Source organism: Aethina tumida, chromosome 1 (genome assembly GCF_024364675.1).
Source record: "Aethina tumida isolate Nest 87 chromosome 1, icAetTumi1.1, whole genome shotgun sequence".
Classification (NCBI taxonomy): domain Eukaryota; kingdom Metazoa; phylum Arthropoda; class Insecta; order Coleoptera; family Nitidulidae; genus Aethina; species Aethina tumida.
The window spans coordinates 13,209,432-13,235,987 of NC_065435.1; the positions used below are offsets into that span (position 1 = coordinate 13,209,432).

General features: G+C 30.6%; 2 protein-coding genes across 4 annotated transcripts in view; both read right to left on the bottom strand.

The window, feature by feature from the left end:
• Positions 1 to 13,403, bottom strand: part of LOC109598070 (uncharacterized) — a 33,227-nt gene extending 19,824 nt beyond the window's left edge. Inside the window, exon 1 of one of the 2 annotated variants that reach the window (XM_049964039.1) lies at positions 12,650 to 13,403. Coding sequence is in view for 1 of the 2 variants with exons in the window: in XM_049964038.1 (XP_049819995.1) it covers positions 1,536 to 1,537 (2 nt within the window). In the remaining variant the exon portion in view is untranslated. Of the gene's footprint in view, positions 1 to 1,535; positions 1,578 to 12,649 lie in introns of those variants that run through there. The other variant, XM_049964038.1, reaches the window with a different exon arrangement.
• Positions 13,404 to 16,049: 2,646 nt separating this feature from the next.
• On the bottom strand, positions 16,050 to 25,720 carry LOC109598092 (AP-2 complex subunit alpha). 2 transcript variants are annotated; one of them, XM_049969465.1, is made up of 12 exons: positions 25,625 to 25,720; positions 25,190 to 25,286; positions 24,923 to 25,134; positions 23,055 to 23,248; positions 22,433 to 22,664; positions 22,270 to 22,378; positions 20,169 to 21,303; positions 19,956 to 20,105; positions 19,523 to 19,791; positions 19,320 to 19,464; positions 17,269 to 17,476; positions 16,050 to 17,206 (listed from the first exon to the last, which is right to left on the bottom strand). In XM_049969465.1, the coding sequence occupies exons 2-12, from the start codon at positions 25,251 to 25,253 to the stop codon at positions 17,129 to 17,131; spliced, it is 2,796 nt and encodes a 931-aa protein (XP_049825422.1). In that variant the 5' UTR covers positions 25,254 to 25,286; positions 25,625 to 25,720; the 3' UTR covers positions 16,050 to 17,128. The 2 variants fall into 2 exon arrangements, with proteins under 2 accessions (XP_049825422.1, XP_049825411.1); XM_049969454.1 differs by lacking the exon at positions 25,625 to 25,720 and adding an exon at positions 25,429 to 25,566.
• Positions 25,721 to 26,556: the final 836 nt, after the last annotated feature.

The following is a 26,556-nucleotide window of genomic DNA, read 5'->3' on the forward strand; positions in this document are numbered from 1 at the left end:
AATTGAGTATTTTAAATTTGCTCAGTAAAAATCCATAATTTCCATTATTTAATTAATAAATATTAATAAATTCCACAGTTTTTATTTTTAATAAAATAAGATAAATTAATAAGCATTTTCTATTTCGATTGTTGTCTATTTTATAATTAGTTTTTCATACATAAATATTTACATTTAAAACAACTACGCAAAATTAAAAAAATTCTTGCATATTAAAACAATAAACAAACAAAATAAAACACAAACAGACTTAGGAAAAGGTTTAGTTTATTTAATTTTTAAAACAATAAATTTTGTTTGAAGGTTTCTTTCTGATTTGATGTTAATAATTAATTTTTTAAAGATAAATATTTAGAATTAAAAAAATCTAGTATATAGAAATAATTAAAACAAAATAAAACATCGAAATTAGAAAAATATTTAGTTTATTTTAAATTCCTGAATATACATTTTATAGTTTTCTATTTATTAATAAAGGAAAAGATTAATTAAAATATATTTTTTCATTCTGATTTAACATTTTTTTATATTTTGTAATAAATTATTATTTATTTTCACAATTTTTAACAAACTTTGAGTCCTGTATATTTACTTGGGAATATTTCTGAGGACTACATAATAAATATTTTTACATTTTAAAACACACAAATATATATTTAATTTTTAATACCTTTGATTAAACTGTTTTAAATTTTATATTATGTATAAAAGAGATGAAAATTAATTGAGTATTTTAAATTTGCTAAGTAAAAATCTATAATTTCCATAATTTAATTAATAAATATTAATAAATTTCACCGTTTTTATTTTTAATAAAATAAGATAAATTAAAAAGCATTTTGTTTTTCTATTGTTCTCTATTTTATAATTTATAATTAATTTTTCATATATAAATATTTACATTTAAAACAACCACGCAAAATTAAAAAAATTCTTGCATATTAAAACAATAAACAAACAAAATAAAACACAAACAGACTTAGGAAAAGATTTAGTTTATTTAATTTATAAAACAATACATTTTGTTTGAAGATTTCATTCTGATTTGATGTTAATAATTAATTTTTTGAAGACAAATAATTACAATTAAAAAAATCTCGTATATAAAAATAATTAAAACAAAATAAAACATCCAAATTAGAAAAATAAATAATAAATTTTATAGTTGTCTATTTTTTAATAAAAGAAAATATTAATTAAAATAGATTTTTTCATTCTGATTTAACATTTATTATATTTTGTAATAAATTTTTTAAACACAATTATTTACAATTTTAAAATTAAGTTTATTTTAAATTTTTCAATATTTTTTTTTTTCAATTTTAATAAAGATTAATTAAAATATATATTTTTTAATTTTGATTTGACTGTTATTTTTTAAGTTTATAACTAATTTTTTAAACAAATATTTGCAATAAATAAATAAATATTAAAATAAACATCAAATTTAGAACAAAAAACAATAAATAGGTAATTAATGGTATTTTTTCAAAAAAAAAAAATATTATTAATTGTAGATTATGTTCTGAACTCACATTTTAAATTACTAAATACAACACGAAGATATCCCCAATTTCAGTAAGGTAGTATAAACACAAGTATAAACAGCAAACGCACACAACCATCAACCATGTGGCTATCACAAAGAATTTACAGCAACTGAAGTAGTAAACAAAATAGAATTGGACCCAGTGAATGAGTAAAAATATATCATTGTCTGATATCTTCGGACATATTTATTCAGTACACGAAAAACACAGTTTCTATACAGTCTACTTCGTTAATATATTCTACGGTGTATACAAGAAGTATGTTAAAGAAGGTAAATGAGAATAGACAATACTAAGTACTTGTTTCTTGCGGCACAAGTATGAATTCTAATTAATGCTGTTGTGTTCTCACGTGGTGTTGCTTACATGAAATGTTTGGCATGCTTTCGAAATGAATAAATAGGGGAGTGGACATGCATTTAACGCGAAACGATCAGTTTATACGTTATGTGGGTTTTACCTACTAATTATACAATTGATGACTCAATTTACATAGTATTTTGACACAATTTAAAAGCGGATATTCGCCATTTTAAATGTTATTCGTTGCATATGTCAAAATAACTTGCAAACGCCTTGGATTGGTCGGGAATGTTTGTCTAATATGGCAGGAATCATAATTTGCCGGGATGTTGCGCCGTACGTAACAACGTCATTAAATTAAATGGCTTATGAAATTATATTATTGTGTGTGGAAAAAGTTAATCAAAATTGCTGGAATACAACGGTATTAACTCATACAGCAGATGATATACATCCAATTGGGAGTCAATTTATTAAAACGGCTGTCCCACGATTGATCCCTAAGTAACACCAGATGCTATCGTGTTTTCCCTGTTAGGTGGAATCAAATGCATTCATCATTGGAATTGAATTATTATGGTCGTGGAGAAAATCCGTGTTATTTTTACCATTTCGATAATAAACCTTGAGAAAAGTATTGGCATTTATCAATTGAATTTGTAATAAGCACCATTGCAAATATAAATTAATCAGGAAACATAAATTAGAGTGTTAGTGTGTTGAGAAATTTAAGTGTTGATGAAGGTTACAACTGGATTTTTATATTGTAGGGTTTTAACAATTATGTCAAATGAAATAATATAGGTGAGAGTGCAGGAAATGCATTTTTAAGGACATTATAGCATTCACAACTTGACAGTTTTAATAGTTTCAGAAATGACATACAATTCAAGTAGTACCTATAGTTCATTAATGCTAAAAAGTTAGATTAGGTTAGACAAAAAAGTCTTTTTTTTATTTAGCTATTTTTTACTCATAATTATCAAACTACTATAGTTATGGAGTCATATAATGGATTAAAATGTACGTCTATTAATTGTCTATAATTAAAAATAAATGAAGACAACAGTAACAGAAAAAAACAATAAAAATTATAGGAACTGACATCCAATTCAAGTACTACAGTTCATTGATGCTAAAAAGTTAGGTTAGGTTAGACAAAAAAGTCGAAAAAATTACTTTTTTTCTTATTCACTTATTTCTTACTCATAATTGTCAAATTACTATAGTTATGGAGTCATATATGGATTAAAATGTTCGTCTATTAATTGCATATAATTAAAAATAAATGAAGACAACAGTAAGAAAAAAAAATTATAGATACTGATATCCTATTCAAGTAGTACAGTTCTTTGATACTAAAAAGTTAGGTTAGGTTAGACAAAAAAGTCGAAGAAATTACTTTTTTTCTTATTCACTTATTTCTTACTCATAATTATCAAACTACTATAGTTATGGAGTCATATAATAGATTAAAATGTTCGTATATCAATTGTCTACAATTAAAAATAAATGAAGGCAACAGTAACAGAAAAAAACAAAAAAAATTATAAGTACTAACATCCAATTTTTTTCTTATTCACTTATTTCTTACACATAATTACCAAACTACTATAGTTATGGAGTCATATAATCTATTAAAATGTTCATTTATTAATTGTCTACAATTAAAAATAAATGAAGACAACAGTAACAGAAAAAAACAATAAAAATTATAGGAACTGACATCCAATTCAAGTACTACAGTTCATTGATGCTAAAAAGTTAGGTTAGGTTGGACAAAAAAGTCGAAGAAATTACATTTTTTCTTATTCACTTATTTCTTACTCATAATTGTCAAATTACTATAGTTAAGTCATATATGGATTAAAATGTTCGTCTATTAATTGCGTATAATTAAAGATAAATGAAGACAACAGTAACAAAAAAAAACAATAAAAATTATAGATACTGATATCCTATTCAAGTAGTACAGTTCTTTAGTACTAAAAAGTTAGGTTAGGTTAGACAAAAAAGTCGAAGAAATTACTTTTTTTCTTATTCAGTTATTTGTAACTCATAATTATCAAACTACTATAGTTATGGAGTCATATAATGGTTTAAAATGTTCGTCTATCAATTGTCTACAATTAAAAATAAATGAATTGTATAATTTTTTCTCAACACCTGTAATTTTTATATTTTTATCATTCAAAAAATCAATATTACATATGTTTACATCAAGTTAAACATCTCAGTATAAAAATCAGATTAAAATTAGTATTTGAGTTTAATCTCAGTTTTAGATAAGTAAATTCGCAGTAAACATTGCCAAGTTTAACATTGATTGAACAGATTTCGAACCGTAAAGTTTTAATTAACTTAGATTCGAGTATGTAGATAAGAACTGATCCAATTCAAAACATTTTCTTAAACGTTCCGACCTTATCCAATCAAACGACATTAAAATTAAAAATGAAAGTGTTGATATCTGAATTGCTTCGGAACAAAAAATTAATTTAAACATAAAGCCCACACATCGTCAATAATATTCCATATCTGCATTATTAATTAAAAATACGCATTGGTAATAGGAACCGATAAGAAATAAACACATTGAACTGTCTCTATTTACAATTCCCATAAATTAAAAGCCTTCATTGTTTACCCGGTCTAAAAATTAACAGAACAAGATTGACAAGTTGCTGAAGATTATATAAACAGTATCATTAAATCCACGTTGGAAACATCTGCTAATGGCCACGTGCTCCAAGAATTTATTTCAAAACCTTTTATCTGGAAAACCACAACTACGACATCTAATTTTCTACCTTGGTTACTGTTTAATTAAACCATAACGCTGTTTTTGGACGAGGTATTGACACGAGGTAATATAGAGGATATTGGAACGGTTTTAGTTCATTAACTTATAAAGCAATCAAAACATATACAAGACTCTCATTTCTATAAACCTGTTGGTGTTTGAACGATCGTTTTTATTTATTTTCTTCACGATCTAACTTGAATTATACACTGCACTAGGATGTATGCATATTATTAGTTTGCAGTTCATTTCATTTGTTGTTTACTATTTATTTACATTAATGTGATGGTGAAGTTTCTATAATTCATTTGCGGAGAGTGCATTTCTTTTCTTCCAAATGAAACGAAAGTGGTATTGTCAACGTGAGACCTTTGTGAAACTAAGGAACGGCTTCCTTTAATTACAATATTTATAATGATATAAATAAACATGATTATAATCTACGATCTAGTTAGAGGCAAACTATTTTGTCAACACTTCCTTAACGGTTTTGTCCCAGGTGACAATAAAGTGTCATTAGTGAGCTGATGACAACGTATTTATTATTAACCGAATCTCCTAAAATTATTTTTAGAAATCGTGCAGCCGTTTCACGCTTGAAACAATCCACAAATTCTATTTGTCCATATAAACAATAAAATGGAGCTTGTGCTTAGGCAAGCATATTAAATAACAATTAACAAGTATTGTTTCGTACGGCTGCGAAACGGAGGTAGAAGAAATTCTACGGAAGATTTACGTAGGAATCCGTTATGCTAATATTTCAAGCGTGAAATGCAAAATTGCAAGAAATTAAACTGATAGTGCTCAAATATGAATACAGATCTTACCGGCTTTCTGTGGAAGGCTTACACAACTGTCACAACATTCGTACAATGCATCTATTATGTGTATAATCTTATCTAAAGTTAGTGAAATAGTTATCTATTTAAATGCAGAAATAAAAAATTATCTGAGGAGTCAGTATATAAAAATCTAGAAGGAAAGTCTTCCACTGTTCCTTTTGCCAACATTAACCTCAACCAATGACTAAGTTTAAGACATTTTAAGTAGGAATATCATATTGTGCCTGTTTTTTTGTTGCTAGTGGCTCATTTTCATAAAATACAAAGTTGGAGAGTTAATTCTGTGCACCTTCTGGCTAAGTAACACTTTTCTTCCTGTACTCAGACTGCTCACAGCCTAGGAATAAAATCATTTTTAACCGGTGCAACATTCTCACATGTAAATTAGCTTTAAAAGAAGAAAGTGCGTTGAAATAACCTTATTTATCTGTAAACTTGTTGCACTGTCTCTCCGTTTCTTCGGATGTGCCGAAGGTATTTTTATGTGGAAGCCATACAGCATCTGTTAAGTGTTAATATATTGTAAGATCTTGTTAGTGTGGAGTACCATTATTGTATATAAATCCTTGAGGTAAAAAAAAATATCTGAGGAACCAGTACTTAAAAAATCTAAAACAAAAAGTCTTCCACTGTTCCTTTTGCCAACATTAACCTCAAACAATGGATAGGTTTAAGACATTTTAAGTAGGAATATCACATTGTGCCCGTTTTTTTGTTGTTAGTGGCTCACTTTCATGAAAAAACAAAGTTGGAGAGTTAATTCTGTGCATCTTCTGGTTAAGTAACACTTTTCTTCCTGTACTCAGACTGCTCACAGCCTAGGAATAAAATCATTTTTAACCGGTGCGACATTCTCACATGTACGTTAACTTTAAAAGAAGAAAGTGCGTTGACATAACTTTACTTATCTGTAAACTTGATGCACTGTCTCTCCGTTTCTTCGGATGTGCCGAAGGTATTTTTATGTGGAATCCATACAGCATCTGCTAAGTGTCAATATATTGGATATTTTGTTCGTGTGGAGTGTCATTATTTTATACAAATCTTTGAGGTAAAAAAAAATATCTGAGGAACCAGTATTTAAAAAATCTAGAAGGAAAGTCTTCCACTGTTCCTATTGCCAACATTAACCTCAACCAATGGATAAGTTTAAGACATTTTAAGTAGGAATATCACATTGTGTCTGTTTTTTTTGTTGTTAGTGCCACACTTTCTTAAAAAAACAAAGTTGGAGAGTTAATTCTGTGCACCTTCTGGATAAGTAATACTTTGTTTCCTGTGCTTCAACTGCTCACAGCCTAGGAATAAAATCATTTTTAGCAGGTGCAACATTCTCACATGTACAATAACTTTAAAAGAAGAAAGTGCGTTGACATAACCTTACTTATCTGTAAACTTGGTGCACTGTCTCTCCGTTTCTTCGGATGTGCCGAAGGTATTTTTATGTGGAATCCATACAGCATCTGCTAAGTGTCAATATATTGTGATATCTTGTTCGTGTGGAGTGTCATTATTTTATACAAATCTTTCAGGTAAAAAAAAATATCTGAGGAACCAGTATTTAAAAAATCTAGAAGGAAAGTCTTCCACTGTTCCTATTGCCAACATTAACCTCAACCAATGGATAAGTTTAAGACATTTTAAGTAGGAATATCACATTGTGCCTGTTTTTTTTTGTTGTTAGTGCCACACTTTCTTAAAAAAACAAAGTTGGAGAGTTAATTTTGTGCACCTTCTGGATAAGTAACACTTTTCTTCCTGTGCTCCGACTGCTCACAGGTTAGGAATAAAATCAATTTTAGTCAGAACAACATTCTCACATGTACATTAGCTTTAAAAGAAGAAAGTGCGTTGAAATAACCTTATTTATCTGTAAACTTGATGCACTGTCTCTCCGTTTCTTCGGATGTGCCGAAGGTATTTTTATGTGGAATACATACAGCATCTGCCATGTATAAATCTATTGTTGCATCTTGTTCGTGTGGAGTGCCTTTATTTTATACAAAACCTCGAGATAATAAAAAATTATCTGACGAATCAGTGTTTAAAAATCTAGAAGGAAAGTCTTCTACTCTTCCCAGTACCAACTTTAACCTCAACAAATGACTAAGTTTAAGACATTTTAAGTAGGAATATCACATTGTGCCCGTTTTTTATTGTTAGTGGCTCACTTTCATAAAAAAACAAAGTTAGAGAGTTAATTCTGTGCACCTTCTGGCTAAGTAACACTTTTCTTCCTGTGCTCCGACTGCTCACAGCTTAGGAATAAAATCATTTTTAGCCAGTACAACATTCTCACATGCACATTAACATTAACAGAAGAAAGTGCGTTGCAATAACCTTATTTATCTGTAAACTTGTTGCACTGTCTCTCCGTTTCTTCGGATGTGCCGAAGATATTTTTATATGGAATCCATACAGCATCTGCCATGTATCAATCTATTGTGATATCTTGTTCATGTAGAGTGTCATTATTTTATACAATCCCCCGAGATAATCCTGTCCGTTTCGATTCTTAAGGCTTCAAGGCTAACGTGCATATTGTGCACCGGAGGTATTTATTAAGTAACATTCAACGAACAATTATTTCACGATTTTACCAACCAAAACCTCCAACTTGCCAAAATATCATCGAGAAACGTTTCGACCGTGGATTATCATTTCTATTTCAACACTCACAATGCAGCTCATTTAATTTAGCTGACATTACGTTACATACACGTTTATGTTATCTGGTAATTAAATAATTTGTAGTGCTGTTCCCATAATTGCAACAGCAACCACGTCATGCCATGCATAATTTTTACAACAATGTCAAACAAACGTGATTACATCGTTTTGTTCACGTTGAATTTTATGCGTATTATAAAACATACGAATTTAATTTGATCGAACCTTAATGTCAATTAACCATCTGCCACGAATCTCGAGTGTCTCTTTTATGTGCGTACTTTGAACCAAACGTTTATTCTTAAAAGTATTTATAACAGAATGACGCTACCTTTATTTTTATAACAAGTTGTGTGAATCTGGAATGGAAATGTGCATCTGACGTCCATTTTTTTTTTGTACTGAAAGGCAATAAGTATCGAAACAAACGAGTAATATGTTGTGACTTTTACTGCGGTGCTTTTGTAGAAAGTTACCCTCAAATGCAGTGAAAGCAGGCTACATGCGCAATTATAGGCGATTTGGGTAAAATAAAACCAAATATAGTTAAAGTGCATATAAGCTAAGAAAATTATTTCCTTAATTAAATATTAATTCGCTCCTGGGTCAACAATATAAACGTTTTATATGGTGATGCTCACAGTCTTAACTATCATATTGTGTGTGTGAGGTGAAGTGAATGTGTTCAAATCGGCTCATCAATTATGCCGGTTGATTCATCGATTAATCGCCATTTTAATCCAATTCTTTATGAACATATCTCTTTGGATGGAATCCAACAATACGTTTAATCCTGTTTGTGTAATTACCAAGTAAATCCATACTGATTGAAAACCCATTTCGATAATATTAAGTGTTCAATTTAAATCTGAACGTGTAATTGAAATTGAAAAGTATTCAATAATTAAACCTATTCCCCGCCTAAATATTTTATCTAGGCACAGCTAAAGCTGAAGCAACGGAATATGTTAAACAAATACCTTTTATCATTCTTTTCTCCGAGAATGCATTGAACAAATAAACCAAAATGAATGATAAGAATTTACAAAGGAACACAATGGAATCTTCTAATAGACTGGGTTGGCTTAAAGAGAAGCGATGTGACGTTTCTTGAATTTTTGCCGGGATCAAAATAGTTTGGAAATAAAAATGTACTTACAAGTTTAATACACTTTAATACTCACTATGCTTAATAGAATTCGTGCACAATTAAACATATTTGCAAATTTGCTGATGCATTTACTTTTAGTACAGCAAATTTATTGCACGCAAGTAATTTAGTAATTGTTGTTTCCATCTTCCTCTGTGGTGGTTGCATAAAATCATTAGAATATCAGTCATTGCACACAGTAGTTTATAATGTTCATTGATTTTTCTATTAAGAGTTTATGGCTGAATAAGTCCATTGTTTCTTGTATTATTAAAAATTTAAAGAAGATGGTCCAATGGTAACTATGAAAAATATTGATGAGTTCAAAAACCTTGAAAGAAAGTTAATAACTGGATTCGAATGTCAAAGAACTATCAGTTATTATTGTAAACTCTTCAATATCTTTTAAATATATTAATTTCTTCTTATTCTTTATATTATCATGCAGAAATTCTTCTTCTTTCCTCATCATTGAGGCTATCTCCATGACTAAAAATTATTGTATTTTTATTAAAATATATTAAAAATATGTACTGTACTACTTGAACTGGATGACAGTACCTATATATATGATTATTGTTTTTTATATTCTTGTTGTGTCTACTATGCAATTGGTCAATCTAACCTTATTCTTTAAAAAATGGATAACTCTTTTATTTTCCAGTGGACAAAATTATAGTAACTTTTTACTTTATGGTCTTTCATTGCTCTCTGTAAGAAGATGGTTACTGGATGGGACATTCGTTGTACCCCAGACCTACAAGAAAAACCCTGGTGTCTACTAAAAATGTGGAAGTCCAATTTTAACTTGCTTAGGATCACATCCACTGGAGCACAGAACAGTTGAGATAAGTTATTTTTAGTGATGGACCCATTTAATTTATATAAAAATGATGGTTCTGCTTGTGTTAAACATCCTGCAGGCACAAGACTTCACAAAAGTTGGTTATACCCACTGTGAAACACATTGGAGGTTCAATTAGTTATGGTGATGCCTCTCTACTTGTGATGTGGACCTCTTTCATCGAATAGAAGGACACCTGGACCGATTTAAGTTCAGGGACACATTAAACAACAATTTGTTTATATGTATTGAAGAAAAGATGTCTTTAAAAATGTGACTCAACACCCAAAACTATGACCAACTGGTCAAAAATGGATGTTTTGCCTTGGCCATCCACTTCATAGAACTTTGCATGAAGTTTGCAGAAATACAGACGTCTTACATTCGTAAAATAATTAAATTAAATGTTACTCAATTAGCCAATAAAAAAGTCCTTCCAAAACTAAGGTTAGGTTAGGTTAGCAGCCCAATTTAGAAAAATATAAGTAACATACTATAAAATAAGCAAATAATAGTTGTTAGAATACAGCATGACAATATTAAAGTTGCCATAATAACGAACACTGCTGTACATGTCAGATATAAATATTCAATCATGGTAATGATATAACGTTAGATAATTTTTGCGTGTTACAAAACGTTATTTAGCTCATGAACTCGATTTTTATGACTATCACTTTTTAAAAGACCGCTGCTAAGTATTACACTGAAATAAAACTAATAAACGCATCAAAAAGTTGGTACTACCAACGGTTTGTTTAAATTCCTGAATTGAATATCTGATGAATAATGTTTATTGGTAAAACGGTTACTCATTTTTATTTAAAATTATCCCACCACACGACAAAATTATGCGCATCCTTAATTTCAGCTCGGTTTTGTTCATGATTGGAACCCATCAGAGTTACCAATTGTGTGGTTCAATTTTCACATGGGTACTAATGTGATAAATTATCACTTGCAATTATTTTCCTTGAATGGCTGATAATGATAAGCCTTACCACGTTTACTTCCTGTTATTTATTTTTTAGTTATATTAATCAGGTACTACACCTAAAGCTTTTCCTCAACCTGAACATCACCATAACGTTTCGTTGTAAGCAACCTACTTACTTAAGTGCAAACTAATTCGTGACCGAAACTCATCACGTTTCAATTAAATATTAAGCATCAATTTAACACTATCACTTTTTAAAAACTGGCCAAGTTCAAACACACGGAAATAAAAATTCTTGAGCCATTACAAATAAAAACGGTTTTCTGATGTTTGTGTCCCGTACAAAAACGGGTTTGATACAGAGTGTCGTTGGGATTCCTCGGCTAAATTTACATTTTGTAAATGGCCACCGACCATTTGATTATTTATTATTAACAAATTGGGTTTGTTCAACCGCAGTTTTTATAAAACTTCTCGGAATATAAAGCTTCGATGATTTTATTTATTGATTTGTACTGTGAGATTGCAGACAATAGCAGTCCTGTCTCGTTTTCCTTTGTAGGTAGAAAAGCACGAGGGTTATTACGGTTAATATAATTGCTTTTTACGACGAAAGCTTTGTGTTCTGTATTGGTTGTTCAAGAACTTTTATTGTTTTATTAGGATGGGGGATTAAAAATTGAATGAATCTATAAATATATACAGTGTGCGTCCTTAACTAAATATACAAGTATAATTTATTCCAAATAGGATATTATATCATCACTGTACAATCAAGATTTGTTTATTTTTTAATACACCAAAACTGTATTAGCGTTCTTGTTTCGTCCAGAAAATTAAATATTTACACGTTTCTATGTAAGCACATTTGAAATATTAAAATAAACCGACTGGACTAATAATAAAGCAGCAATAAGAATAAAATATAACTAATACATAATTTATTGACAAAATTTATATTTAGTATTAATTTAATTACAAAGTAAATTTGCACAAAATTAAAAAGTATGTAGGTGTGGATATCTTTAGCCATTCAAAGCAATTTCCAATTTTATTGCTAAATACATAAATATACAATAAAATAAATAAAAGACTATTGAATTCGTTGAATATTTATTTGACTTGAGTTAAAAAATTGATTTATATTTAATTAGTTTATTTTTAAAATCATTTTCATGCATCAAACATTTTAATGTATGGACGCACATCTCTCAATATCTAATTTATGCAAATGACTTAACATTAGATAATTTTTAACCGTGGTGATTATATTATGTGGTTCGTGGACCCCAATAATAACAGTGTCACTTTTTAAAATCCGATACACAAGTAAAACGATATCGGAATAAAATAAAATACAAAAAAACGGGTTTAACAGTGCTCTTTAATTGGAATTCCTTCGAGTGAACAGATAAATATTGCTCATAGGTATGCTTAAACAAATACCAATTTATAACGAAGAAGTTAAGCCAGCGTACGCTTTCATGTCCGGTGCCCATACGTATAAACAAACATGGCTCAGCCTAAGAAAAATACTTTGATCTCACCTATTGACATATGAATGCCATTGATCCCATAGTTAGAAGCACATTTTTGAAAAACATCACAGAAACTGTTGTAAACAACCTTGAACCGGCGTATTCTCAATGAAGGTGCATGTGCAGATATGTCCCAAAGGCACTCACACAAAAACACATCTTCCAAAATGTTAATTCAATAATAAAACGCGAACAGTTTAATGGAACAGCCGCACACGAGATACATTTTGTGCTGAGAGTAACTTCACCAGGTTCTGAGAACGTAAAACAACATTTTAGTGTACAGCAAGAGTAGTGGGAAACAGGTAGTCGTATCTTGGCTTGGCTTAGTAAGGCTCCCCTCTCTTCTTACTTTAGACACCTGTCCTCTCGACGGACACCGCATTATCATTGTTATTCCTATTCAAAATCGGCATTAGAATCATCCTTTGAGATATTGCCTCTTCGACACACTTCGGAAAAGGTATTGGTTCGCCATCTCGAGGTGCCGCTGACTCACACCAGCACCGAATACCAATTTATCCGCACAGGGAGTGTTACCGATACACAATGTACGTCGGAATGTGCAGGGCCCCATTTATTTTACCATTATTTTTTTTTAAATTGAACGCAAATTGATGTTTGTGTGTGCCGTGTGGCGTTTCAAACTAACCGTGACCCCATTTCCAACGGTCACAGGAACGATAATTACCTCTGGTCGTTGTGCGACATGAAAAAGTGCTGGTCAAAATTGGCCACACGGGCAAATGGAACTGTTATTACAACGGAACTGTCCCACGGGGCACGGTTTCAATCGAAATTGTTTTTGCCGGGTGTTATGAAACATTAAAATGAACGATGGGCTCTTAAATCGATCTAAATAAAGAACCGGCATTTGGCGATGTATAAATATATTTTGCCGTTCCGAATATTTTCGATTTGGGCCACTTTGCACATACTGGCATTGACTTTGGCTTAAAAATAGTCGGTTGGAAAAGCAATTCGCATGGCCCTTGCCAAATTCAAACTGATGAATTGAAGTGTCTGAAATCTGATTGGATATTTCCCAAAGTCAACTTTTTAATATTTTTCATCAATTAATTAAATAATGATTATAAATATATATATTCCATTATATATGTTGTTACTGTACTTGCACTTAATGATGTTTACTCAAAAATACAACATAAAAGTTTATAATTATGGTCTTTGAAGTCCGCAATGGAGCGATGACTATTATTAAAAAGAACGTTTCTTTTCCGTAATTTTACGTGAATATTCTCTGTAGATAAGACACCGTAAGTTTAATTATTCAACAGTATATCTGTCATTGAATGAATTGTTTTTATTTTATATATATATATATATATATATATATATATATATATATATATTTGTTATTGCTTTGATGTATGATGTACTTGATGACAATAAATAAAGTTTTTATGGGGAGTTCGTGATAGATTTCCTTAAAACTTTTATATTTATTTAAATGAACTAAGCAACCAATTAATAAATATTCAGTTAATTGATGGTGTGGTAGTATCAAAATAATAAATTAATCCATTAACTAATAATTTAATTAATTAAAAATTAATTTATTGAACATATTACATTTATAATTAGGTGAGTTTCTCCACCAGTTTCCTTTATTTAATAGTTTTATTCATTTCATCTTATATTTTTACTGTTTTATTATTTAAATGGCAAAAACTACAAATTATTTAGAAAGTACATGTTAATAAAGTAGTTTGAAAGTCAGTGGTCACTTTATTGATTTATGATTTTATATCATCAAACTAAGAGATTAAGTTAATTACTATAGAACTATAAATCAATAAATATAAATAAGTTATGATAATGATATTGCTTTAAAAAATTCTAGAGTATTTCCTACAAAGTATACTTAACAATTATCTAACTTTAAAATAACTTTTATTCAACAAAATAACCACATTATAAACAAATTTTTACTCATGGAGAAATGTCTGGACTACATATAATGAATGTAGTAGAACGCATTTAAGATTTTGAAGCTTACATAGATCCTCTAATAAGTTTTGTGGTCCTGCGTTGTCCTGAAGAAGCAGAACAACTTTTCTATTCAAAATTTTTACTCATGGAGAAATGTCTAGACTACATATAATGGATGAAGTAGAGATTTTGAAGCTTACATAGATCCCCTAATAAGTTTTGTGGTCCTGAGTTCTCCTGAAGAAGCAGAACAACTTTTCTATTCATTTAAGAAACTCTTCTTTGAGAGTGTTTTTATGGCCACAACCAATCTGCGATTGTTTGATTTCTTGGTAGCTAGTCAATATGTAAAATTGCTATCCCAGTCCACCACCCTTCTAATTAATTTTCAGGTTTGCAAGCTTTAACCTAACTGCCTACCTAGACCAGCAAAAATTGTTGTAATTATCCTATTTTTTCCCACTTATGACAATGTGTTGAAGAAAAAGCTCATTTGCATTGCCAGCAAAGACAGAATTGGCAATTGTCAAACGCTTTGATGAAATTCATCGCATGAAGCAAATGGTTAACATCACAATTTAGTGGTTGGTCTACTTCCTAACTTATTACAAGAGAATATTGGTTAATTTCTTTACTTGTACGAATTTTAGTACAACATTGAGGTGTCCCTCTTCAATGCATTCTTTACCATTTTGATTACTTCTCAGATTTACAAGCTTCAACCTAACCATCTACTCCTACCAGTGAGAATTCTCGTAATTATCCCACTTCTTGCTACTTGTAACAATATGATGAATAAAAAGCTGCGTTGCATGCAAGGAAAAAATTGGTAATTGTCAAACTGTTGAAATTCATCGCATAAAACCCCTTCCAAATGATTGATTCATCACAATTTAATGAACAAACATGTTCAAGAGAATTTTGTACGAGATATTGATTAATTTCCTTGTTCGTAGAAGATTCAGATCAACCTTAACGTTGATCATCTTCAATCCACTAATTACCACTTTTAAACAAACAAAACCAAAATGGTGCGACTTCATCACTTACAGTATCTTCTACACTTCTGCTTTTATTGCTGATTTCTCACTTGAATATACCATTTAAGCAAAATAAATAGAAAGAGCTTAAAAAGCTTTCAAATATTATATACAATTTAATAAAAAAAAATTATTAAAAGACACATTGTATATATTTAAAATTTCGAGACCCAATAATAAATTTAATAAATTATATAATTTTACATCAATATTATTCATTTTTTACTTTATTACTTCTCTTAATAAATATCTAAATAATTTTTGATACTTACCTTTAATAATTTTTTATACTTACCTTTAATAATTATTTTACTATAACTACTTAATTGAAAAATTGTGTTCAATTAATATAAACAAACATTTTTAGATTGTTAGATTAAGCTAAAATGATGAGGTAAGTAAAAACACATGAAAAATTAATATATTACACAAATATGTTATTTTTACATGATTTATCATGCACAATAAGATATAAAAAAATAGGAATAACTTATAAATTTAACTAACAAAATGGAATATTTATAGACAATTTATTACTACAATATAGAATTTTTTGGATGTTTAAACAAAACAGTTCGTATGATACAAGTTGGACACACGTTTTCACTAAATTCAGTCAGTTACAGTTGTAACATAATGATCTCAAATAATTGTGTGCGATAACTCTGTGTATCATACTCACTAAGATCAACATATACAAATAATAACATGCTTAATACTATTTATATCAATTATAATAGGGAGTAAAACATATTCTAGTTAAAACAATAAAATTAACGTTTTGGTAATTAGGAGTACTGACTATGTATTTTGATCTTACAACTAAGTTGATCAACAGTATTTCATCTAAATTGTCATTTAAAGTTCATTGCAAAACTTATTCAAGGATTTTCGCCTTTTAGGCGTAAGAGACACTATACATTATTTTTGTCGCTTACACCTATATTGATATATTGGATAGTATGATACTTCTTCATTTAACATAATAGCATTTTGTATACTTACTGGCTCATACAAATTATCTTAAGTAGTTCTAGTTTAAATAAATAGAGCAGATCTTCTTCCATTTAGTGGATTACTTATTCTGATACATATAAACTATGTCGGTTTAAACAAAGTTCGTCCAACCACGATTTGAACGAGGAAGATGTTAATATAGCTGGAATAACATCTATAAAATTAGTTAATAGTCAAAACGAACTTCGTTTATGGGACACCAAGATTGAATTGCATGTAGCATTTAAACAACACTTAGCAATATAAACTCAAAAATAAGTCAGCAAGTGTCTTATTATTACTGTCAAATAACTAAACATCACACGTACACATATTGTCCCTGTTCATCATCGATCTAATTACACAAGCATTAAATAAAAGAGCGCATTTTACTGATATCGTTACATCTGGTCGTGCAAATTAGGTATTTTAAGTTCGCTTAAACTAAATTTTAAATTGGAATGCACTCCTATCATTACTTATAAATCATCTACATGAGTTAAAACTGGTCGGCCAGAAGTTCGCAGACTTCAACCGATACGCTTTCTTTGCTGGATCGAACAGTTAATCTGTACATCTGGAAATTAAAGGCAACGTGACAGTTAATAAAAAATAAATTTTTGTTGATGGATAATGTACCTGAGCATTTTTGTTTGGTTCCAGACGAAGAAGACATCCCACTTGTTGGGTGCGCATGTGAATGATGCCGGCGCACACGAAATTGTCCGGATTGGGGTCGATGCCGTCCAACAACTGCATGCCGAAACCGATGATTTTCACTCGGGCCGCCGCCAGATCCATCGGGCCCGTTGCCTTGAAGATTTTTTGAGATCGTTGTTGATTTGTACTGAAAGGAAAACAACAATTAATGGAATTTTGAAAGAACAGTCACATTTAAGGTCAAAATATCTCTTATTTTTTTTTATTTCAATGAATACTAATGAATATTTTTTAAATTTTAAGTAAAGTGGTTAAGTGATCAGAAGACAAAATTTCATAAATGAAATATGCTTTTTTACTGTCAGATTTATTAATATATTTGTTTAATTTAATGTATATCCATTTTGAAGGTTCCTATATTCAATAAAAGCACGAAACTAATTGTCAAAACTAATAAGTTAGTTAAGTCAGTATTTAATATTCTCATATATTTTTTTATATTTTAATCCATGATTTAAGTAGTTAAAGTAATAAGACAAAATTTCATTCATAAAATATGATTTTTAATTAGATGTATAACAATTTTTAAAGTTTCTACACTCAACTGATTGTCAAAACTAATAAGTTACGTCAGTATTTGATATTCTCATATATTTTTTAGATTTTAATCCATGATTTAAGTAGTTAAAGTAATCAGAAGACAAAACTTAATTAATGAAATATAATTTTTTACTGCCAGATTTATTAATAAAATTGTTTAATTTGATGTATATCCATTTTGAAGGTTCCTACATACAATAAAAAAATTTTAAGCACTCAACTGATTGTCAAAACTAATAAGTTAAGTCAGTATTTGATATTCTCATATATTTTTTAGATTTTAATCCATGATTTAAGTAGTTAAAGTAATCAGAAGACAACATTTAATTAATGAAATATGATTTTTTACTGTCAGATTTATTAATAAAATTGTTTAATTTGATGTATATTCATTTTGAAGGTTCCTACATTCAATAAAAAAATTTTAAGCACTCAACTGATTGTCAAAACTAATAAGTTAAGTCAGTATTTGATATACTCATATATTTTTTAGATTTTAATCCATGATTTAAGTAGTTAAGTAATCAGAAGAGAAAATTTCATTAATAAAATATGATTTTTTACTGTCAGATTTATTAATAAAATTGTTTAATTTGATGTATTATCATTTTAAAGGTTACTACATTCAATAAAAAAATTTTAAGCACTCAACTGATTGTCAAAACTAATAAGTTAAGTCAGTATTTGATATACTCATATATTTTTTAGATTTTAATCCATGATTTAAGTAGTTAAAGTAATCAGAAGACAACATTTAATTAATGAAATATGATTTTTTACTGTCAGATTTATTATATTAATATATTATATCCATTTTGAAGGTTCCTACATTCAATAAAAAAATTTAAAGCACTCAACTGATTGTCAAAACTAATAAGTTAAGTCAGTATTTGATATACTCATATATTTTTTAGATTTTAATCCATGATTTAAGTAGTTAAAGTAATCAGAAGACAAAATTTCATTAATAAAATATGATTTTTTACTGTCAGATTTATTAATATATTTGTTCAATTTGATGTATATTCATTTTGAAGATTCCTACATTCAATCAAAAATTTTTAAGAACCAAACTGATTATCAAAACTAATAAGATAAGTCACTAATTGAAATTCTCATATATTTTTTAGATTTTAATCCATGATTTAAGTAGTTAATCAGTAAGTAGTCACCAATTTTGATACTGGAAAGTTAATTTTTGGCACACTTGTTAACCAAGGACTATCCTTGGAGCCATTATTAGTCCTTTAAATTTTATACAAGGTGTTTGTTATTGTCAATGAAACATCATGTATATTTTAGCATAATAGCAATTTATATGGTAATTCATTATAATCTAGTTATAAATAAAAATGGACAAAGCCATAATATTTAAAATGTGTTTATTATATAACCAAGTAGTTCTGTAATTTAAATAAAGAAATAAATACCTTCCAAGATTCTTCCACCTGGCAAAGAAGGACTCGCCATTCATTTCGGTGGGCTCGAAGAACTTGTTCAGCGTAATCGGTAGTTTGATAGTGATTTTCTGGGGAGAATTATTGTACAAGAAACTCACAACTATGCTGGGCGCATCTGTAAACAAAATTACGTTAAAATAAAATCCATAATATAAAACAATTTATCCACTTACCAGTGTAATCGTCAATGCATTCGGCGTTAATCATTTGCTGTATCTGAGCACCGGCTTCGAGAACAGGTTCCACGGGCTTCATTTGTATGTTCAGTTTGTTGGTTTGCTCGTCGGACCACAACAAGTTCGGTACGAAATTCTGTAGCGGTACACTCGTTTTATTGCCGTAAAACAAACCTAAACGGCCCAAATTGTTGCGGAATTCGCTTTTCACACCGATTTGTATCAAGTCGTTCTCGAACAGTACTCCGTTGTTTTTACAAATGAATCTGAAACAGTTTAAACGGGATTAGAAAAGAGAAATTACAGTACTGGTCATTATTGCAGCAATTTTACTGGAACTTGAATATGTTCTCGCTTTTTTACAAAATAAAAACTTTATTTAAAACATTGCATTCAAAGTATTTAATAAGTTGCTTCAACAAATACGTACTTTTTGGGGTTGTATTGCGTGTAGTTGCTGTTATTGGTGGAGTTGTTGTAAATGTCTCCCAAAACATCGAGCAATACACCAGTGTTTCCAGAATTAGGTTGAGAAGTAGGCGGAGTGGACAATCCCAGTAGGTCTCCAGACACGGTGTTGCTGGAAACAAAACAACACATTAAAAAACCTAGGTAAATCAAATGCCAATCAACGTTAACTAACCTGGTGCTGTTAACCTCATTGTTATGGTTGGCAACTGGGGTTGGGCTCTTGTTTTCCTTAATGTCATTCTCCGGGACCCGTCCCGGCTTCTTCTTCTTCAAAACGGCCAAAATGGAGCTCTCCCTCTCGGGGAACGCCGGCATTTCCTCCAAGACGGTGGCCAGAACGTCGGGGCTGGCGATGATGCTCAGCTGTAGATATTCGGAGGCCCTTTGTTGCAGTTCCGCATCCGCCGACCTCAGATTGCTGTGCTGCTTGAACACCTCCTGCACTTGGGTGCGGATTTCGGGGAAGAGATTGATGAACTTGATGTAGGTAGACAACAGCAGTGCCCTTGTCATGGGTGAGCACAGATGATATTTCGAATGGAGCAATTGGAATTGTACGGAAGGTGAGGATCTCTGGTCGCCGGCGATGAGATTTCCGAACTCCCCGAGGATGTAACCGCCTACTTTGACCATGTTTTCGTGGCATGCGGGAGCTTGGAGGGCCTCAAACACCGTTTTGGCGGCGTAGCCCTGCACTTCATCGCGGTTGATGACGATCTGGATGACGCGGTACCAGACTTCTTCAGAGACGTAGTCTCCGGCTATTCTGATTAAGTTTAGTATCACGTCGACGTACCAAGTGTAGTCGGTGGCGTACTTCTCGGCGAGGATGGCCACTTTGAGTACCATCTCCTCCCTGATCGAATAGTCGGCGGTTTCCAGGTAGTTCAGCATTTCCTGCACTATTTCCTCAGCGTTGGTCTTGTCGCACATAGCGTACAGTAGGTCGACCGCCTGTTGTCTTACCGACACATCCTTTTCCATTTTCATCGACAAAATAACCACTTCTTGGTGCTTTTTGACCGCCTCGTGGGAGAATTCCGACGTGGCCAAATGGCACATGGATTCCAGTGCCAAGTATCTCAGATTCGTCTCACGATTGCTGAGGAACTGTCCCAACTGATTGCATGCACGCACTAATAGATTAGCTTCGCTATCATTGTGGATTATCAAACTGATGGCTTCGAAGAGAACCGCGTTCTTGGCGTTCGAGTGCTGCACTTTTTTGGACTTGGGTGGCTCCTGGGCCTTGTTCAATATTGTTTCCAAGCATTCGTTCAGTCTGCCTCTGACGCCCGGATCCTCAGCTAATGACAAAACAACACTTTGATTGACAAATATGTTATGGGAATTGTTTTTGAACCAGAAATTCCACTTACAGTCTAAGTTTTCTTATAAATATTATTTTTTAAATAATTAACTGTTTATATAGCAAAAGCTTATGATATTATTATTTCAATAATTTTATTCTTAGCTGTTTTGTGATGCATTCTTTTCAGATATTGAAGTTTGGATAATTAATAATTTTAATTCCTCTTATTTTTTTTTTTTTTTTAGCTAATCACCTTTTTCCTTTTGTACACAAAACCCTGTTAGACATTTCTACATATACAAATTTATGTGACAACAAAAAAAAGTTGCTTTGACAGCTTTGATTTTTAAGTCCTTAAGATGTTTAACATTATTATTTTAATATTTTTTCTCTTAGCTGTTATATGACATATTCTTTTCAGATATGGAAGTTGGGGTAATTGTAGAGACTTGGTAATTTTTTATTAAATAATATTTTTAATATATAATTTAGCCCATCACCTTTTCCTTTTTGTACACAAAACCCAGTTAGACATCTCTACATATAAAAATTGATGTGTCAAGGAAAAAATGGTATTTACTTTGACAGCTTTGATTTTTTAGTTCTTAACATGTTTTACTATTATATTAATATTTTTTCTCTTAGCTGTTATATGACGTATTCTTTTCAGCTATGGAAGTTTAGATTATTGTAGAGACTTGATAATTTTTTATTAATTAATATTCTAATTCATAATTTAGCTAATCACCTTTTTCCTTTTGTACACAAAACCAAGTTAGACATTTCTACATATAAAATTGATGTGTCAAGGAAAAAATGGTACTTTTTTAACATGTTTCACTATTATTTGAATAATTTTAATTTTAGTATGACGTATGGAAACTTGGGACTATTAAAGGGACAATTTAATAATAAAAAGGGCAAAACAATTATTTGGTCAGCCATTTAGACTTGGATTTACCTGGTGGGGTATAATTCTGAAGGAGCCTCAACAGTTTAACCGACAGCCAAGGCGCCGGTACGAAGTAATAAGTATAATCCTGCAAGTCGGTGTAACTAGCCGTCACGATCTACAATTAAAAGTCGATGAGTGTCAGAACAAAGGATGCAATTAGCAAACGTACTCTACTGAGCCGAGATACGGCCAAGCCGACGCATCCCTTGTATTCCTCGGGGTTCTTCTTGACCAGAGCATCGATTAAGCTCGTGGCGGCGGTTACAACGCCCATGTGTTGATCGTTCAACAGATGGATTATACGAGACGTCCATTCGCCGCCGGGTATTATCTCCTGCGACGTCCTGAACAAACGCAACAGGCACAAAGCTGCGCTCTGTTTCACCACGTCCATGGTGTCCCTAAAATGTACCATCTTTCTACACATCTTCCCAGCGGCGCAACAACTTATTGACGATTCGCTAATAATAAATTTATTTTAAAATTATTTATTCAAAACCTTTATAGGATTAAACCCTTTGAGATCTACAAAATAACCGAAATTTGCTGGAAAAATACAAAACTGAGCTGCGTCCAAATAAACGTATCAAATTACTATATAATACAATATAGTTATAGGAAGTGCATTTAAATAATATGCTGACCGATGTACATTAAATAAATTAGACCTGACCCAAGAAAGTTCTTTGGACTGTCCCCCAGCGAGTCGGCTCGTGACAATGGGTTTTAATTTAGGTTAATAAAAGTTCACTGATGCAATAATGGGTTTTTAGAATTGGCCTTTTACATACCCTGAAACCAGCAGTTTTGGGATATCGTTGCCGAAAGCCTCGGCCATTTCGCGGCTTCCGATGTTCGCGATGCATTGCAGTGCCAAATTGACGTGGATCGGATTTCTGGATGCCAAATCATTTTTAATACTTTGTATAATTAACTTTATTAGTTCACTATTAGTGTTGACTAGCACTGATATAAATAAGTATCCCTGAAAAATAAACGATGCAAATAATATGTTATTCAATCTAAGGTTTTCTCATTTATATATTATTGTTAGATCGTGTACAGTGTGGCTCTTTTGAAAGAGGGACACACCCTAATAAAATTTGTATCTTTTGTCCCATTTTAGCAATTTTTTTTCAGTTGTAAAGCATGGAACTTTGTACTTATAGACAAAATGACATGTCTTTTGGCCCAAAACCAAACCTACAGGGTCACTTTTTGGACAAGAAAATTAAAGAAATCCTACTAACAATTTTTTGAAGCAAATCTAACTACACCAGTGGATTAAGCACCCCCTGAAATAGTTATACATATTCTTAACTGAGTGGAAAAATTAAAAATCATCTTATGATATTATTTATTTAAGTAGTATATGGAATAAATTGTCAAAAATACCACAAATTATCTTATTTTTCAACAATATTGGAGTATTATACTAATAGTGCTATGCTAATGTGCGGAAATTACCCCAGAACACATGAAAAAGATAACCTCGAACTTACAAAAAAGATAATAATAAATGCATTGAACTGATCAGTGAATTGGTTGAAATAAATAAAATTATTAGTATTAAGAATATTAGTATAAAACATTAGTACAATATTTCAATATTGTTGAAAAATAAGATAATTTGTGCTATTTTTGACTGTTTATTCCATAGACTATGATTAAAAAAATAAATTAGTAAAATGTAAATTTTTTAAATTTGGTATATACCCTTTTCAGGAAGTGCTTAATTCAGTGGTGTAGTTAGATTTTATATAAAAAGGATGATTTCTTCAATTTTCATGCCCAAAAAATTGCCATGTAGGTTTTAGTTTTGGGCCAAAAAACGTAACAATTTGTCTATAAGTACATATTTACATGCTTCATATTTTGAAAAAAGTTTATTATAATTGGACAAATAATTCAAATTTTATATGGGTGTCCCACTTTCAACTGGGCCACACTGAATGTATAAATTAAAATTTATAATCCAATAAGAATCAGTCATCACACAAAATCAGTTTAACTGTTATTATTAGACAGAAAATCATATAATAAAACAAGTGTTTTATATACTTGGAACAAGATAAAAAATCTATTACAGTACTTTTTTAATAAATTTAAATTTGGCCATTAGTAATTTTTTGGGGCATTGTGCCAACTAGTTGAATAAATCTAAGCTTTAAAAAAATATTAAATGGTGTAGTTTAGAAATATTAAACGTTAATGTCCAATTTTTCTTCCTTTGCCTGATAATATAATTCATAAATATTACAGGAAACTAGTATGCAAAAATTTGATACTTTAAATGCAAAGTAGACACTTTAAATATTTTATTTCGCCTGTGATTTTATTAAACATTAAATGCATCACATGAATTTATGAAAATGTGTTTTCACTGAAAAGAATGGAGTCATAAAAGTGTGACCTAATGAAATTGTAATAATGAAATCAAAACAATACATGTTTACATTTGAATTAAATGAAACAGTAATAAAATATGTTTAAAAAATAACCCAATGAAACTGCCTCATCTGTTACATATCAATTTCATATAGGATTTGTTGACAAATAATAAAATGCAGTGTGTTATCTCTTCATGTTTTAAAAATCCTTGAGTAATGATAAAATTAATTCAGAGTGAGTAATAAATAAATAAGCAATAATCACTTACTATTTGCTTCTCAGAGTATTTGTTTGAGGATAACAAATTCACTGCTTCCATATGTCCAAAATCAATATCATGTCCCAGCAAAAATATAAATAAAAGTTTGCAGACATATTTCTTCTTTTGGTATCCATCTAGAGTTTTGTCCCCTTTAAACTTACTACGTATATTGGCTAATTCTTTGTTTATTCGCTTGATTTCAGCCTCTTTACTTTTGCCTGAAAATAAATGTAAAAATTAATAGAAATATTATTTGAGAATTTGGCAACTTACAATTTCTTATATCAGAAATAAAAACGGCCAAGCCACGCATGCCATCTCCCCTAACCGCTGGCATGTCTCTTGGGCAGTCCAAAGGGGTCACTACAAACTATAAAGAAACACTATCAGTGACCCATATTCAACCCTTGTGCAAAAAATTCATTAAAAGGTCAATCATGACCCTCCCCCAATTTTGTTATCGGTTTTTGACAGATGTGCATCTATTCAAAATAATTAATAGAAATTCTTACACTATATTACTTAAACACCAATAACACTACAAGTTTATCTAACTAATTCACGAAGAAAATTTAATTAATTGACAGCAAAACACCCTATTTACACATCAACTTGGCGAAAGACAGAAACAAAATCTGATATAAGGTGGCGTTGCCGGTGCACGGTCGTTACGTTGGCAACGTAAACTTCGAAAAAAAAACAACTTACACAAATTCAAATCTGTAAATTTGACGAAATTATTCGTAATTTAACTAACAACGGCATCAGCTACAACGTACATAGCTTCGTTTAAAAACTTACGACCACTTTTGCGAAGCCACGTAAGGAAACGGACAGGGCCGTAATCGGATTTTGCTGGCCCACTCCGGATATTTACCAAGGATCTGCATGAACGCATCTTGAGGGATTTTTAATGCGATCGGTACGAGCCACGTCAATTAGTTCTGCATCATCTGCACGCACAAGATTTTTTCGTGTGTTCTGGTTTGGATTTAATGGTTGTTTATTCGGTCATTTCCATGGTAACGTTATCAAAAAGTTTTAAATGTTTTTTGAGGTTGGTAATGCCAATAATATTTTTCCAGTGAAATACTGCGATCAAACTGATTAATTTATCATGTAACTATTAAGTTATTAAATACGTTTTGATTTTATAGTATTAGTGACACCAACGTCAACTGAATATCGCGGTACATTTTAGATGTACTTACGTCATAATAATACAATTACTACTTTTAGGCCAATAAGTATGTAGAAATTTTGAAATAAAAATCTGAATAAATGTTATTATTTAGTTTAATGTAAATCTGAGTCAGCCCACTAAATTATCTTGAATGTTTGTATAACACATGTTAAGAAATTTCAACAGTACTTACTCATTTCCGAATTCCGACACAACTTTGATAATAAAGTAATTACAAGTGGTACTAAGGTTGGATCATAAGATTATAACGAAAAGTTCTATTATTAGAATCGGTTTTTACATTAAAATGAAACGAGACGATTTATTTGGTACAATTTTAATCACATTATTTATGTTCACGAGTAGGAGTAGTGAGTAAGTTGTTCTAAATTGGTAAGTACGGACCTATTTTCCATGAAACATTTTGACGTTTACTGATTTAAAGTATATATTTCCA

Coding starts and splice junctions, on each gene's coding strand:
- LOC109598092 (XM_049969465.1), bottom strand. CDS start 25,253: ATGCCAGCGGTTAGGGGAGATGGCATGCGTGGCTTGGCCGTTTTTATT. Junction 25,135..25,189: donor TATTTCTGATATAAGAAATT/GTAAGTTGCCAA, acceptor ATTTATTTTCAG/GCAAAAGTAAAGAGGCTGAA. Junction 20,106..20,168: donor AATGAGGTTAACAGCACCAG/GTTAGTTAACGT, acceptor TTTTGTTTCCAG/CAACACCGTGTCTGGAGACC.